The 17492-nt window shown below is 48.6% G+C and overlaps 1 protein-coding gene across 2 annotated transcripts in view; it reads right to left on the minus strand.

Moving 5' to 3' along the window:
• The window catches only part of Mob2 (MOB kinase activator 2), a 145764-nt gene that overhangs the window by 16029 nt on the left and 112243 nt on the right, over positions 1-17492 (minus strand). For both annotated transcript variants that reach the window (XM_084602886.1, XM_084602885.1), the window contains exons 2-3: positions 15296-15471; positions 11093-11189 (exon numbers count right to left, since the gene is read on the minus strand). In XM_084602886.1, the coding sequence (XP_084459012.1) occupies positions 11093-11189; positions 15296-15471 (273 nt within the window). The remainder of the gene's footprint in view (positions 1-11092; positions 11190-15295; positions 15472-17492) is intronic.

Raw genomic sequence — 17492 nt, forward strand, 5'->3', positions numbered from 1 at the left:
GAAGTGAAAGCTGTGCCTCTGTCGGTAATGACGTAGGAAGGGGCGCCATGCCGCAAGACTATGTTATGCATGAAAAACTCGGCTACTTCAGAAGCTGTGGCATGAGGGATTGCCTTTGTCTCAGCGTATCGGGTCAGGTAGTCAGTAGCGACAACTATCCATTTGTTTCCCGCCTGCGACAAAGGGAAAGGGCCAAGGAGGTCCATGCCGATTTGGTCGAACGGAATACGTGGTGCTCTAATGGGCTTGAGAAATCCGGCAGGCTTCAGAGGCGGTGTTTTACGGCGCTGGCATTCGCGACAGCTTCTTACATAGCGTTTCACAGTTGCGGAGAGTCCTGGCCAGTAATACATGTTGCGGATTCGAGCAAGCGTCCGTGAGTAACCCAAATGACCAGACGTCGGTTCGTCGTGGCAAGCAAGTAGAATATCCGCACGGAGCTCGCATGGTACTACCAGAAGGTAAGCTCTGTCTTGGCTCTGGGAGTTTCTTTTATACAACACGCCTTGCTGCATACAGAATGAACCAATGTGCCGAGATAGGCGTCGAGGGAGCGGCGTATCACGCCCTTCCAGATAATCGATGAATGGAAGGATGTCTGGATCCGCTCTTTGTCGATCCCTGAGCTCAGATGCGCTGAGAGCTCCTAGAAAGCCGCTGTCGCCATCGGCTGCAGCATCGTCAGTGTCAACGGGGGCTCGTGACAGCGCGTCAGCGTCTTCGTGTTTGCGGCCTGACTTATAAACAATAGTTATGTCAAATTCCTGAAGTCGTAAACTCCAGCGTGCAAGTCGTCCCGATGGGTCTCGCAGATTTGCCAGCCAGCACAAACAATGATGGTCAGTGACGACTTTAAATGGTCGGCCGTAAAGATAGGGGCGAAACTTCATAGTGGCCCACACGACCGCCAGGCATTCCTTTTCCGAGGTAGAGTAGTTCGTTTCGGCGCGAGAGAGTGTGCGGCTAGCATAGGCTATTACTCGCTCAATCCCGTCTTGATGCTGAACAAGGACTGCACCAAGACCGATACTACTGGCGTCAGTGTGCACCTCTGTGTCAGCCGCTTCATCGAAGTGCGCCAGAACAGGGGATGTTTGAAGGCGCTCGCGAAGCAAAGAGAAGGCCGTCTGCTGCTCAGAGTTCCACACAAAGGCGGTGTCCTTCCTTGTGAGGCGCGTTAGAGGTTCCGCAATTTGAGAGAAGTCCGCAATGAACCGCCGATAATATGCGCACAGGCCGAGAAAGCGCTGAACAGCCCTCTTGTTAGCTGGAATGGGAAACCGTGCGACGGCAGCAGTCTTTTCGGGATCCGGGCGCACCCCATCGGCGCTCACAACATGGCCAAGGAACTTGAGTTCTGTATACCCGAAGTGGCATTTCTCGGGCTTCAGCGTGAGATCAGCAGAACGGAGCGCTTCCAGTACAGCTCGAAGGCGTTCGAGGTGTTGGTCAAATGTTTCGGAAAAAACAACTACGTCGTCCAAGTACACAAGACAGATCTGCCACTTGAGGCCAGTGAGGACGGTGTCCATCATCCTTTGGAATGTAGCTGGGGCGGAGCACAATCCAAATGGGAGTACTTTGAATTCATATAGGCCATCTGGAGTGACAAATGCGGTTTTTTCTCGGTCTCTTTCGTCTACTTCGATTTGCCAATAGCCGCTTTTCAAATCAATAGATGAAAAATACTTCGCACGTCGCAATCTGTCCAGTGAGTCGTCGATGCGCGGCAACGGGTATACATCTTTCTTTGTCACATTATTCAATTTCCGATAGTCGACGCAAAATCGAAGAGTGCCGTCTTTCTTCTTGACCAGGACTACTGGTGAAGACCACGGGCTTTGTGAAGGCTGTACAACACCATCATCCAGCATCTCCTGAACCTGCGTCTGGATCACTTCTCGTTCTTTGGCAGACACACGATAAGGCTGCTGTCGTATAGGGCGAGCGTCTTCATAAGTAATGATGCGATGTTGTGTGATGGGCGTTTGACGAACCTTCGAGGAAGAAGCAAAACAGTGCTTGAAGTCCAGCAACAGTAGCTCTAAGGCCCGCCGTTTCTCCTTCGACAAGTGGCAGTTAATGTCGATGTTGTCAAGAGATGGCTCATTAGTTTCGACTGCCGTGGATGTAAAACAGACCGGATCGTGCGTAACAGGGTCAGCGAAAGCGATAGCAGTTCCCGGAAACAAGTGCCGGTGCTCATTAGAAAAATTTGTGACAAGGAGTGCAGCCCGGCCATTGTGAAGCGACAATAAACTTCGAGCAGCGCAGATGCCTTGAGCAAGCAGGAGTGAATGGTTCGCTTCCGCTACAGCATCGCCGGCACGGAAATCGTCACAGGTAACTTCCACAAGAACACTGCTTCGCGGCGGCAGCGAGACGCTCTCGGCGGAAACGCGAAGTGCGGCATTGCAAGGACTGCTACTATCTCGTTCGGCAGATTGTCCCATCGAAATTGTGACGCGGCTATTTCGCAGGTCGATAACTGCTCCGTATTCTCGCAGAAAGTCAATGCCGAGGATAAGGTCACGGGAACAGTCACTCAAAACGACGCAACTAACGACGAACGTATATCTGTCAATCTGAATACGAGCCGTGCACATTCCCTTTGGGGTAACTATATGACCGCCGGCGGTTCGAAGGTACACACCTGGCCAAGCAGTGAGCACCTTCCTCAAAACAGTCGCCATGCGACCACTCAAAATCGAATAATCCGCACCGGTGTCCACTAATGCATTGACTGGAGTACGACCGTCTAAAATAACAGGAATGTCCAGAGAAACGCTTTTGGCTTCCCTAGGGGACGGTACCAGCAGCTCGCGGCCGGATCGAAGCGGCGACGACGGGAGGTCTTCAACGCAGCGACTACCAGCGGCCTCGCCCCCGAAGGTCGCTGTTTTCAGTTTTCCCGACCAGGGCTAGACGAGCGGCCTTGTCCCTCTCGCGAGGAACCTTGGGTGGACGTCAATGAGCGCCTTGGTGAAGGGGAGCGGGACTGACGCTGCGAACGAGATGAACGCTGTTCCGCCAGATACTCTTCAATAACTCGGGGTCGTTGACCAAACCGGGGAGGAGGCGCGTCGATGCGGAAGCCGTGAAGACCGAGGCGTCGATAAGGACAATCCCGGTAAAGATGGCCTGGTTCACCGCAGTGGAAGCAGAGTGGACGGCGGTCAGGCGTGCGCCAAATGTCGGCTTTGCGTCGGGGCAGGGGACGTTCGTCGAAGTACTGCACTGGTTGCACTGAGGGCAGCGAAACTGTAGGCGGCGCAGGAATGGGCGGTGGTGAAGGGGGAGCCTGACTCTGCAGAACTTCAGCATATGTGGGACGGTTTTCGGTCCCCGACAGCAATGGTGGGCTCGTAACTATAGGCGAAAGAGGGCTCTTGAGCGCCTGTCGTACCTCCTCTTGCACTATAGCAGAAATGGAAGCTGGCGATTGCTGCATGGGGTTCCAGAACTTTCTCAGTTCTTCGCGCACGACACTGCGAATCAGTTCACGCAAAGCATCAGGATGCCGCTCGGAAGATGCAAATGACTCCGCAGTTGTGCCAGTATGGAGGGGTCGGTTATAAGCCGCGGCACGTTGTTGGAGCACCCTTTCCATTGTGGTGGCCTCCGCAAGGAATCCATTTACAGTCGACGGTGGGTTGCGCACAAGGCCTGCGAACAGTTGCTCTTTCAAACCCTGCATCAAGTGCCTGACCTTTTTGTCCTCGGACATGGCGGGATCCGCTCGCCTGAAAAGGCGCATCATGTCCTCGACGTACGCTTGGACACTCTCATTGGGCATCTGGATGCGGGAGTGAATGGCACGTTCTGCATGTTCGCGACGATCCGCGCTAGTGTAGGCCTCGAGCAGTTGACGACGGAATTCCCGCCACGATGTTAACATTTGTTCTCGGTTCTCGAACCAGATCCGGGCGCCATCCTCAAGGCTGAAGTAGACGTTCCTTAGTTTGGCAGCATCGTCCCACTGGTTGAATGCAGCGACACGCTCAAACTGAAGGAACCAGTCCTCCACATCCTCAAAGAGGTCACCGTGAAAAGACTTCGGTACCCGAGGGGCCTGCAAGGTGTAGTTACAGGCCGGTGCGACGCCCGTTACCTGCTGAGCAGGAGCACTAGATGTCATGGCGGCGGGTGATGGCTGAAACTCCGGAGGCAGTCCCTGGAGCCGTCGACTGCAGCGATGCACGGGGGTGTCCAATGGCACAGGGCTGGCGCGACGTCTTTCAGATGGAGACTCTTGCATAGGTGATCTTACCCAGCACCTCCACCAGAATGTCACGTACAAGGTGATTGAGGATATCAAGGATATCAAGGGGTTAGCTCCGATACAACAGCGGTGAGCAGCACAGACGCAAAAACCCACAAGCGACACTTCGTCGTCCTTCACTCAGTCATGCGCCACCTGGCAACGCTAGGTGGCATTATAAAAAAAGAAAACGCATGATTTGATTTATATTGCAAAGAACGTGCCTTAAGGTCCCTACCAGTTGTCTTCTTTCTTTCTTTTTTTCGTGGTGGAGGGGAGGGCGGGAGAATTGAGGTGAGGGGATTCTAATACTGTCACTATACAATTACAAAGAACACAACTACGACTTGTGCAGTAGACATGCATGAAATCAAACTTCAAAGGACGGAGGATTTTTTTTTTTTTTTTTTTTTTTAGAAATTACCAGAAGCTTGTACCATCAGAGTGCATTTAGCATGGTTTAACAATACATGTAGTTTGCTTCATCAATATCTCTGTGCATACAAACAGTAAAAGGCATATAGCACTGGCACGTTTATTTGACCAGCAGTCCTGAAATGGCTGCGTGGTTAAGAAAAGTGATTAATACTGAACAGGTTTGCCAAAAACGTAAAACCACATTGATTGGGACCTCATGGGAATTAAACAAAAAGGCAAAACAATGTGACGGTGAAACCATTTGAGTGGCTATATATTAACTGCAAAAAAAAAAATGCTTTGCATCACAGATAATAATTAAACCTGATGAAAAGTAGATAGCGTTCAAATGCTGCTCAGTAAAAACTATGCAAAAAAAAAGCAATTTTTCACAATGGTGCAATAGAGATGGAGCTTCCTTATAAGAAGCAGTGTTCATTACGGATTGCTTTACTGCACAATTCAGCTACTCATGATGAGCGTGCATTTTTGATGCACCGGAAGAACCAAGCACATGCTAAGTAAGGAGAACACAGGGCAGCATACGTATGCACCCAAATAAAAAACAAGAATAGAATTACCGATGCAACAATCAAACCATACCTGGGCTTGGCTGCTGCAGGCTAGTATGCTCACCATACAGTGAAGATTAAAAAAATTAACTATGTGGCAATGGGTCACCTCCAATCTCTTAAAGTGCTGACTGGACTTCGACACGGCAGCAATTCTACCCCTCCCTCCCACCCTCCCATTGGACGCTTCCTCCAGTGTGTGTTGTAAACCTTCCGTGCGCAGCGGGTGACGTGCAATGCACATCTTCTGTCTTGTGTCGTCGTGCTTGTGGTGGCGTAGCGAAAGCTATGATGACTGCTGACGTTAAGAAGCGGCAGAAGTTTTTTTTTTGTGTGTGACAGTTGTGCACCCTTGTTGCCGTGTTGAACGTGCGGCATAGCGCAAGCTACGAATGTCAAGAAACGAAATATCGTTTTGTTTTTTTTTGCGAGAGTTATCTATCCTCGCATCTGTGAATCTACGAAAGCATGCAGTCAGCTGCGATCATGACAATGGCGTTCAGCATTGTTTGCTTCAAATGGCATTTGCAACTATCACGCTTTCCACTGATTTTGTGGCAGTGGACTGCGCCAGCCCCAAGCACAGTGTGATAAATCGAACCGGGCTTGTGGAGTCGAGCCATCACGAGCACTATGCCAAGTTCGCTCCCCGCCACCGCAGGAGCTAACATCAAAAGTATACAGTTGAACCCCTCAATAATAAAAACCGCAAGTACAAATTTCTCGACGGAACACCTTCCGACTTCAATCTCACAACAACGAAGTTTTCTGAAGTAGTAGTCCCCACGTTTTTTTCATTCATAAGCCGTAACAGGAAGCATTTTAATACACTATTTTTAACATTTTCAGCGCTTCCAGGCTACTAATAAGCCATGGAGGAAGAAAAAAACAAGGAGGGAGCACCGTGGGCATGCAGTGAAGCCTAGTCATAAAAATTGGTGGTGGCTTGGTTAAGCCTGAATATCAGAAGCGAAAAGCTTTGGCGATGCCATGGCTTAGCTTGTGGTTCCTTGGCATAGTTGTGGCTTGTTGTTCACGGTTGCACCTTATAATATTCCATGGCTTATCATCACGGTGAAACATTGATTACAGCCGTACATTATATAAGATTAAACTTTATTCCGATTCCACACCATCATCACCGTTACACTTCTGTAAGACATAAACACAGCCCGGTGAAAGCGCGCAACACCGGCTAAAGGTCAACCGGCGGAGTCGCGGCGGCGATTGCGGCGGCTCCGACGCCCTGCGTCTCTCCTGTGACGTCACGTGGTTTGCGCATGCGCAGTTGTGACTTTTATTGCAAAAGCAATACTACGCCAGGTCTAACCGCTCGTCACTGTGTGCAGTGTTCGTATCCATGACCGTGGTCCCCTGGCAGGAGCTGCCAACTTTATTCTCGTTTCACATGGGACGGTTATGTCAGACTCAGCCTGCCAGGACCCTTGCATTCATGTTAACCCTATAGGCCACTAAGGCACATTCATACGGCTTGGTTAAAGCGGGGCTTTATATGTGTTTCTAACGACGGAGCACACGCAAGACTCGGAGTTGACTAGCCTAGTGAAGCTTTCCACTTCAAAAATATAATGGAAAGCATCATGGGAAATTAGCAGTCACGTTACATGGCAAGCGGTAGCCAGTAGCTGGTTTCAGTTGCGGTTTCCCATACTCCGCTCTAGAGGAATGCCTTCACTATGCGACGCCTGCACTTAATTCCGAGGCGCACACTGAGCGCAGACGATGGATGGAACTTCGGACCTTTAGACGGATGGATGCCCTAGGAGCTGCCGCCGCCACAGTGCCTAGTGTATTTCGCGATGTGTGGTTGGGTCTCCTCAATTGCGCCATATGAAATGCTTGTGGGGCTTGGCGCACAACATCAAGCACAAGAACGAAAAAGATGAAGCACCAATTCGCTTCATCCTGTTGTCTTTCGTGTTCTTGTGCTTCGCCTTTGTGTGCTAAATGCAAGCATGAAATCAAACCAACTAGCCCAACAACAAAGCTGCCATGCGAAATGCTGCGTGCAGGGATGCTAGAGCTACACGGATATACCGCCCGGGGCTGCGCTCCAACGGTGAGTATCCTGTTATGCGCACTCATCGAGAAACGAAACTCTTGCTTGTCAGGGTATATGCATGTATTGTTCGAGACGAAAATCAGCCGCTTCATTTATGAAATGCAGACCTCAAATACATGTACTGCTGCAGCCAGTTCCCCAGGCATATGCAACATTATCTCGAATATGCAGTCTTCCTGGCGAACCGGTGAATGAAAAAGCTACCTGCAGTTTTCACCAGTGTGCCTATAAACACGGAGTACAAAATGCAACATTTGTCAACAATGTAACATATGTTATGACGAGACGCGCAACTTTTGGTAGTTCACTCCGGTAAGCTCTCCGCCAGGGCATACACAGTTCACTATAGAATACCATGTACCCTACAGTTTTTGAGTCTGGAAACTATATTGGCTAAATTCCCAAGAATAAATGAGTGCAAAAGAGAGAAGGGAGCGGCATCAGAAGAGGTTGGCTTGCGGAGGCTGTGCGCGTTCCCTCCTAGTTTTTTCTTCCTCCACGCAACAAGCACGTTTGCTTACAAGTTGCTGATGATCATGACTGCGCACCTGTCGTTTGAAAAATAAAAAATATAAGCCATTTTTGGTGGGCTCTGGTTTGTTGCCAACCAGTTCAAATGGGCACGGCCGTATAATCATCGGGATGTTTATGTTGGTTGGGGCCCAGCAGGCCACACATTCATTGTTTTCTTTTTTGTCTGGCAAGTCGACGTGCTGAGAAGATGACTCCTCTGACCAAAAAGCGGATGTTTTTGACGCCTCAGGAGAAAGCGGAACTCATCACTCAAGCTGCTAAAGGAAGAAAATGAATATCGTATATTGTAAATTGGTTCACAGGAAGGGAAAGGCGCAGTATCTGTCACACTCGTTTCTGTGGATTCCCATAAGGGAAAGGTAGAAATGGAAGTGAAAGTGGAAAGACAGAGAAAGAGGAGCCGTAGTGGAGGGCTTTGGAGTAATTTCGACAACCTGGGATCTTTAATGTGCGCTGACATCCCATAGCCTGTCCGTTTCACCTCCATCAAAACGCAGCCACCAGCGGTCGTGATCAAACCCGGTTACTACGGTACAGTATTCGGGTGTCTTACCACTGCACCACCGCGACGAGGCGATATTGCACAAGAGTTTGAAATTCCGTGCAGTTCGCTGTCATCGATAATGAAGTTCATCTTGGCTGCTCTGGAGAATGGAGCACGTGCACAGCACAAGACAGTGACAATGTTGACTTTCGAAGATGTAGACAAAGATGTGTATGCCTGGTTCTTGGAATATAAACACACCAAGAAGTTATCACTGCACAGCATCTTGGCGTGCTGCCATTAAATGAACTGTGGATGCCGCGGCCGAAACGGAGGGATGCAGCACTGACTAATGCTTTTTGTTTTCAAATTCTCGGTGGCAAAAGTGGAGGGTGGGTTCTTTATGCGAGTGCATTGATTACGTGACAAATACGGTACCATTTTTCATGATCGCAAGCACCGTCTCAAATTGATTTCTGTATATCGATTTTATCGAACTATTTCGCGACCTCTTTCCAGTTTGATATATCCCGATTCTGATATAGGGAACCAAAGCTGGAGTTTGCTCCGCGACACCAGCGCTCGGTTTCCAGCGGAGCGGAGAGGAACTACAAAACCTACGCGCATCCGCGCCCGCGCTGCGCGTGGCTGTCTGCGGAGTCTGCGCAGCCCGCTCGCTCGGGAGCGCGTGCTACGTTCAGCCGCGCGTGCACGCGGAGCGGGAGAAGGAGAGTGAGCACAAGGGGGGTTGGTGGCGCGTTCTCGCGCGCAAAGCCGGCGCTCTTTGCCAGTGGGATTTCTTAATTTTGCTTTTTTCTGTGCCCCGGCTGACATAGAGGCTGGCTGGAGGCATGTTTTTTTATCGGTGCTTTTGAAAGCAAGAAATTATGATTAATTGATCGCCGGACATTGTTTTCAAAGAGCGCTTGTTGGCAGGCTCAGACATACATAAAAAAAAATGAACGCGAATTCGCTGCTTGAAGGTGGGAGGCAAACGACAGGTATCTTGAAGGACTTGAGGCGGCACGGCACCTCTTGATGCCTCTGTCCATGTTCACAGAATGAAGGGTCCAGCCTTCGAGTGCTCGTTCCTTTCCCTTTGTGACTGGTCACTTGAAAGGGGCCTATTCAGCTCTTTGGGGACAAACGTTTTAGGCAGTGCTGCCGGCGCAGTGGGGCCTGTTTTCGGCGCGTTTAGGATGCGTTCCCTACAAAGGCACAAAGCATGCCGCCTTACCCTTTGGTTCCTGCCGACACCGGCCAGGGGAAGTTCACTGCTGCGGCGCTGCCATCCGAAATCAATGACCTAGCTACCGTTAACGATGAGGGGTTTCTTAACGACCTGGGTCATTCCCCAGAAGCCGAGGCATGCCATTTTTTCCTCTCCACGAGACGAACAGCAAGGAAATGTCTGACGACTTTCCATGCAGACGGGGACATCTCTCCACGGAAATCTTTGTCTTCTTAATTCCACTGTTACGCTGCGCAATTCCTAGTTCAGTTATCTCCTATAGCGAACGCGCAGTTTTGAGCTCCCGAAGCAGGATCGCGTATGAGGATAGGATGATTGACGTAAAGTGATCGCATTAATGACGAATATCTGTTTCTTGAGGCCGACCCGGTTCCACGATGGCTGCTTCAGCACCGCCAGTTAGAGAAGTACGACACACGAACGGTACGAGATATCCCCCCCCCAAAAAAAAAGAAAAAAAAAAGAAAGGCCCACAACCATCCCGTTACCGTTTCCACACAACTTCGCGAAAAAAGTGCGCCGTCATTATTTTCCTTCTAGTTCTTTTCTTTCTTTCTTCTTCCCCCCCCCCCCCCCCCCCTCATTGTTAGAGCGCGACGGTGGCCACAATGCGGCCGGAGGAGGAGAGAAACAACCGAGCGCGCGCGCGCAAACACGTGCTAGAAAGCAGCGAGGAGCAGACGACAACATGCTTTTCTATGCGGCGGCTAGCAGACGACGCGGCCGGGCTGCGCGTAGATTTTGACGGGGTCTCCATGGAGGGCGCTGACGCACAGAGCGGCGCAGCGCCCCCTGGCCCAGGTTTTCTCCCCTATATCCCGATTCAACTGCAATAACCAACTCTGTGCAAAAGTAAGGCATGGCACAAACATAAAGCCTATCTATGCATTGAAATTTAACCTCCAATTGCACTGCTTCTTCTTTTTTTCACTGAAAATACACAGGGTGCTTCGCAGCACTTCATTCTCAGAAAAAATCCACCCTCCCCCCTTCAAAAAAAGGCTGTATTCTCTTTAGCAGCAAAGATTATACATCTTTCAGCATTGAAACTCTTGGCTGATACTTCTTCACATTGCACTTGTTCCACACGCGAGTGTGCAGATCTGTTCATATTGACTGACCTCATCCAGCAGCTGTCCTAGCAGGTTTCTTACCCTCGTTCCACAAATAATGCGGGACTGCTTTCTGGGAACGAGTTCTTTTGGTTGGATAGTAAGCCTTGGGGTGAAGCAGACTTAGATTTCCACAAATGGTTCATTGCTGCAGCCACCTGCGCAGCAGTGCCTTGAATGCAGTTTTGCCGGTGTTTTTCGGTTTTAACCATTTCGTAACTTTTTTACCACCAGATGTTCATTAGTGTTTTTCGGCTAAAACCAGAAAGTACCCAGCCTACTTGTAAGCAATTAAAATAATCACATGACAAAATGCCGGGCATGTTGTGTGTATGCTACAGCCACACCATGAAACCAAGAGACAGCATGTCACCCACCTGTTGCCTGGACCAGTCATGTCAGGGCATCCTGACATAGTGCAAAACTCGGACACCGTTCCATACAGGAGGTTGATGTGGTCAAAGAACGCCAGTGCTGCACATAAGAATAAATAAAATCAGCACAATGTAGACCAGATGCGGCCTACACAAAGTTTCTGAAACAGTTGTGCACGAACTGCACTCATTGTTTCTCAGGGATCAAAACTACAAATTTATTTACTGACAAAGGCTGCGCTTATTAATCCTTTCGGGACCGCTCCACACAGCTTATCACAAAAATGCAATATGATTCTTCACACACTGCCGAGTTTCTGCATGCTGGAACATGTATCGCCCGTGCATGAAAGAGCACTGAACAATGGTTGAGGGGGAGCCTGAGTTCGCAAGCCAAGCAAGCATTTCGATAAGTCAAAACATTGGCCTGGCTTGCAAATAGAGGCTGTAGCAATCTTCTTTATCTCGCTCTACCCTGGACCCTTTAAAGTGCAGTATAACACCTCAATTTTGGGTTTTGGCCTAGCTTGCTTCTTGTTTGTAACAGGCAGCAATACACGAGAGACTTTTAGTGTAGTGGCGGTCGAGCTAGCCAAAACAGTGTCAAGTTCGTGTCGGGTCGCACAGAAAATCCGGCATCAATTGTGCCATTCAGGTGCCTCATCTCGATTTGTTTTCATGATACCAGCAAAGAAGATTCAGAAGACAACTTTGAAAGCTCTAACTTCATCTCTGACAGTGATAAAGGTGCACAACAAGTTGGACCGTTAACAGCTGGCCAGTATCAGGAAATTTTCAGCTACAGCTCATTCTGTTTATGAGTGCACATGAGTGCCAAGTGTTCCCACTGTTTTACCTAGGGCTTCGACAAACTAAGGTAAAAATATTATGCTGCCAGCACACATGCTTGCAAAGTTTTTGCCAAGACAGGAACTTGGTGTCCAGCTGAGCGAAAATGTGTGCACAGAATTTAGAGTTGATCACTGAGTGTTTCTACCGACTCTTACGTTGAATTCCAGTGGCAGATCACGAGCACTTGGTAGAATCACAAACTGGGCGCATCACTCTAGTGTAGATCTCTTCCTCCATATTTTCCATTGGAATACAGTTGCTCCCACAGGAGCATGCTAGCTGGTGGACGCAAGCCAATCAGCGCGCACACTGGTTCTCGTGGCTCCACTCTCTGCAATGGCCGCTGTTGCCTTAGCTCTGTTGCGAGCACATTTTTGCAGCTGTTGGCAAAACAAGCGTACTAATAGTATGAATCTTTATGTTTCTGATAAAGCATAATCAAATCTTGGATCGAAGCTAGCACGTCTTTGAAGCGGCAGAGGTGCCATTTGAAAAAGCTGCCGATGCAGCGCGATGGCATGTCAAGCGAAGGAAATGAAAGTTTTTTTTACCTGCAGTAATTTAGGGGCTCGCTCGTTATAATAAAAATAATGTAAAGAATGCTTAGAAACATTGTTCTTGCAGAACCATTTACGAGACCCGAATGCGAAAAAAACATGCTGTGAATGTCGAAGTTGCTATGGCTGGCTGCAGGGTTTCTTCATCTTGCTGCCACCGAAGTGTGCAGGAACAACGTTCAGAATCATGCATACAGCTCACGTAACGTGCCTTGTAAGTTTAACATAAAATAAAAGCTTATGACAGATATGTTACTCTGTCTTTAGCAGCTTCTTTTGCGACCAGTAGCCATTGCTCATCTATACAGCGTCACTGTAACAGCTGCCCACTGCGACAGGCCTGATGCTGCTTGCCGGCAACGTCCGCTCCTTGCCCGATTTCGATGCAGCCCATCGTGCAAAATTTTTCACAGCGAGGATCTAGCAGTGAAAGTTGACTCCTTGTAGGTCGGCAAGAAGGCGCAGATCTCATGTCAACCACAGCTGCTCAGACCACTGTGCAGCGACGAGGAATCACGAGGATGGGACGGTGGTAGCAGGGAGCAGAAACGGAAACATGAGATGCGGCCTACGGGCTTCCGGCCTGATCCCTCGATTTCAGCTAAACAAGTATCGCTGCTCCATGGAGTGATCCAGGATCCACATCTGATCTCAATCTACCATTGGAACAGAGAGCTCTTGCTCTTATTCTGCCATTGCAATATGACTGCCCCAAACGGAGCAGGAAAACTTAATCCAGATCTGCCATTGGAATTCCACATTACTGACCTGAACTGCTTTCTTATTTCTCTTTGTTCAAACTGATACAAGATATTTGTGAAAATAAAAAAAGATATGCCTAGATGAGTATTTCGTCTTCTCAGTCATGATGATGTAAAGCAAGCTCGCACTCCTCAACTGGCCTTTGCAGAACACTTGCTCCACGAGCTGCAAAATATTCAGGAGCAAAAACACTGTGGCCTATACTTCGAATAAAAAAAAAATCCAGGTCCAAACAACTGTATCTTATGCCAAGTTTATGTTTCAACAGTTCCCGGAGCTTTTAAATAAGTGGCATAAACACGTCTCAGAAATTAGTAGGGAACGCTGCTGCATGGGGAAGTTGTAAATAAGCCTGCCAATTTCTTTTTGCCTCAAAGTTAGAAAAGAAAAAAATGTACCACATTTTGTGTATTCTGGAATTTTTCTGCCATTGCAATATGACTGCCTCAAACAGAGCAGAAAAACTTGATCCGGATCTGCCACTGGAATTAAGCATTACTGACCTGTGCTATTTTCTTATTTATTTTTCTTATTTCTAACATTTTTTTATGTTTGTCTTTAAAAAATTTATTTAGAAATTATTTTTCTAACAGTAATTGGAAATGCCCATTCATCTGCAGTCCAGAAAGGGTTTTCGCACCATGAAAGACACCGACAGATAGCCATCCCAAATTTATAAAGTTAGAAAAAGATACGATTTAGCATATTTTGTATACCCTGAAATTTTTTCAGTGTGAATTCTTACCCCTATATTCAAGCATCTCAAAGTGTTATTTCAAGAAAATATTAAGATTTCAGATTTCTAAAAAAAAAATTGTATATTGTTAAGGCAACTATATTCTGTTGTGATGAAAGCCCACTTATTCATTTTGATCTATGTTATATACTAAGATAGACCAAAATCTTCAATAACTAAAATATAAGTTCTAGTGCCTATCAAAATTTCCTGCTTTTTCAAGGTCCCAAAAGGATTAGACTGTCAGCAGTTATTTGATCAAAATCTGCAAGTTAAAACTGATAAGAAATCAATGTGGTCTCCTCCAAGAACAATCTATGTATAGTGCGCAAAATTGGCAGCCACATTTGACCAGAGGCAAGCTCAGCTTGAGCTCAAATATATTTGAATTCATCTGTACCACGTACAAGGGAACACTACAACGCAAAACTCAGATATCAGTGCACGTGCGTGTGTTTTATCAGTAGCGGACAAGAAATAGATGTGCTTGATAGAGGCTCTTCACACAGTACACTAGTGAGAAGTGGAGCATGCAAGAAAGTGCAAGTATAAAGCAGCCTACAAGGATTAAGTAGGAATTATAAGCAATGAGATAATGGTACTGCAGGCAACTGACAACATAAATGTCATATCTATGTTGAGCACCACGTCAGTTAGATAGGGAAGCTCTCGAATTGGCCAGAGTGCTGTGACTGAAGTGAACTGTTTTTAGAACAACATTGTCATAAAACTTGTTTATCAGCAAGTTTGTAGAGCACATGTATCAAGATGTAGCAGGCTTTGACAACTAGAGCTTAGCAATGGCCAATGCCGGTCAAAGTGGCAATCTCTAAAATGTGGTCAGAGCAAATAGGACGACACAAGGAGAGGAGGAGTTGAGTAAATGATGAAGGATCCTGCATTTATCCCTCCCATCTACTTTCCTTGAATGACTGGTGCAGTGACAGGGATGCTGCATGCAAATGATGCATGCAGCATCATTTGCAGCACTGTTTAATAATAATAATAATAATAATAATAATAATAATAATAATAATAATAATAATAATAATAATAATAATAATAATAATAATAAAGACGAAATAACCTCGTTGCACGGAGCGAGTCATTTTAGGCTGCTCTACAACTAATTTTACGTTTTTAGGCTCCATCAACCGGAAAGATTTGCCGGTTTAGGCATCCCATTTGAGGCAAAATAAGTGGGCGCGCGCCTCAGTATGGGTGCCCTATACTACGAACAGGGTTTAACCCCTATTTGTGGCCCAGCCTGAGCTCGCAGAAGAAGGAAGAGACGCTCACTGTGTGAGGCGAGCCACTCGTTGTAGTCGAGTCCCTCGGGCAGGTCGACGAGGTCACGCAACCGCGACTCAGGGATGGTGCACTCGAGCACCGTCGACTCCAGGTACATCTTGGGCTCCTCCTGACCACCGGCGCCGCTGCCCGAGGACGCATCCTTGTCTTTCCGACGGGCTTTCCTGCGAACACAAAACGGGACCTCGTGTCACCAACACTGCCCCGCACACTTCGTTAAAGTGGCACCGCGAATCTTCTCACAGTGACGGCACCAAAAGGCAAGAGATGAACTGAGGCGCAAAATCCGCGGCGTGTGGGTGCAACGCGATCCCGCTGGAGAGACGGGAGGTGGAGGAGGAAAAACATTTATTTAAACCCAGTAAACTAGGCACTGGTGATTAGGTGGTAGTACGAGCAGCGAGCGCGCGACTTGCCTAGGCTGTAAAGCTGTCTTCCCCGCGCACTTTGGAGCGCTGCAGTGAAGCCAGGTCGTCAGGTGCGCGAGACTTGCGAAACCATCCGCCGCGCGTTCCAGTAGCCAGAGCCCCATCGCCTGCTGAAGGAGACGAGGCGCACTGGCAGACCAGCACTTGGCGCGACGCGCAGGTGCACGAACCTCGAGGCGACCTGTCCCGCGTTTCAAAGGTGGCCGGCGGACCGAGATAACGGAACGACAAGAGGTCGCAGGGAGATATGGACGAGAAGCATATCACGCCGCGGTAACGCAAAGGGTATATATCTCTGAGGCAGCGCGTGCAGTTCTTCAACGGCCGTCAGTTAGAGGGACTTTACTGTCAGTGAGTCACCCACTCGATCGCTCGCGCGAGAGATCGAGAGAGAGAGAGAGAGAGAGAGAGAGAGAGAGCGCGAAGGACGGGCAAAATAAACGATCCGCAGTTCGTGATAAGCGCGTGCGAAAACTGCATTTCTACTCCGCGCCGACAGTCGTCGCGAGCGAGACCGCTGGCAACCGTCTGACAACGCGATCACCGAAGTCTTCAGCCTGTTGTCCCTCCTCGGCACACCAGTAGTGCACAGACGAAGACTGGAAACAGCAGCGTGCACTGCGGGCTCGCGAGCCTTCCCGGTTGTCATCGTCAATTACGCCTGTCAAAGTTACTGTAAGAAGGCTATCTCGGGTGATGTGCCTTCGTAATAAGCCAAATCCCGCGCCAGGTTCGGCGTCTTACCCTACTACACGCTCTGCGCAACTTACGGACCAGCTAACCTTGGCGCGTAGGACGTATACACCTCCGTGCAGCGTCGGAAAAAGAAAAAAAAAAAAAAAAAAAAAGTCACCCATCCACTACACAAGCGGACCTTAGCGTTCCGCCATCCGCGCTAGGTGTCTCCACATTTCATAATAATAATAATAAGCCAATAATATTGTAGCTGTCTTCGCCCAAGTATTGGTTTGGGTGCAAAAGCGCTAGTACCCTCAGTTCTCGCATGTCGCCATTTCTCTATTCGGAATAGCGATAGTTTTCGCGTGTTTCATTCTATCTTCGCTGGAGGAAGGTGGGAGTTAAATGTAAAGAGAAAAAGTGCCGCAGTGGAGGGCTGTGGAATAATTTCGACCACCTGGGGTTCTTTACGTGCACTGACATCGCACAGCACAAGGACCGACGCCACTTCGTTTCACCTCCGTCGAAACTCAGCCGCCGGCGGTCGGAATCGAACCTGGGTACTCCGGCACAGTAATCGGGCTTCTTAACGCTGCGCCACCACGACGGGGCTTTCAGGCGTACAACACAGCGCCTCTATCCACTAGGTGCGCGCGAGCTGTTGCACGACACCACTGATGTACTGACTGCTTTGCTCAAACATGACAGAACGGAAAGAGGACAGCGTGACACGGTACCTGTCCAACTTCGACTCCACGCCGATAGCAGCGCGAACAATGAGCCGCACTGCTAGAACGACGTGCCTCGCACTTTTCGCGATGGGTCATGATAGGATGTCAACACAGCGCAAATCGCACGGGTCGCGGAACGGCACACATCTGCACCAGCAATTTTTGAGAGGCGACCTTGAAAGTCAAGGCGTGAAGCTTTATATGCAGGAGACGGTGCGCAAAACAGGTAGGGCGACGCCGAATAGGCGTTTATCTTAAACGTCTAGTATAATGTTCACGAAAGTACCCACAAGTGGAGTAGAATTTGTCATAAGGAAGTGTGATTTCTTATGTACACCCATCCAAGAT

This window comes from Amblyomma maculatum, chromosome 4, assembly GCF_055883805.1.
Source record: "Amblyomma maculatum isolate TAMU_Amacu chromosome 4, ASM5588380v1, whole genome shotgun sequence".
Classification (NCBI taxonomy): Eukaryota; Metazoa; Arthropoda; class Arachnida; order Ixodida; family Ixodidae; genus Amblyomma; species Amblyomma maculatum.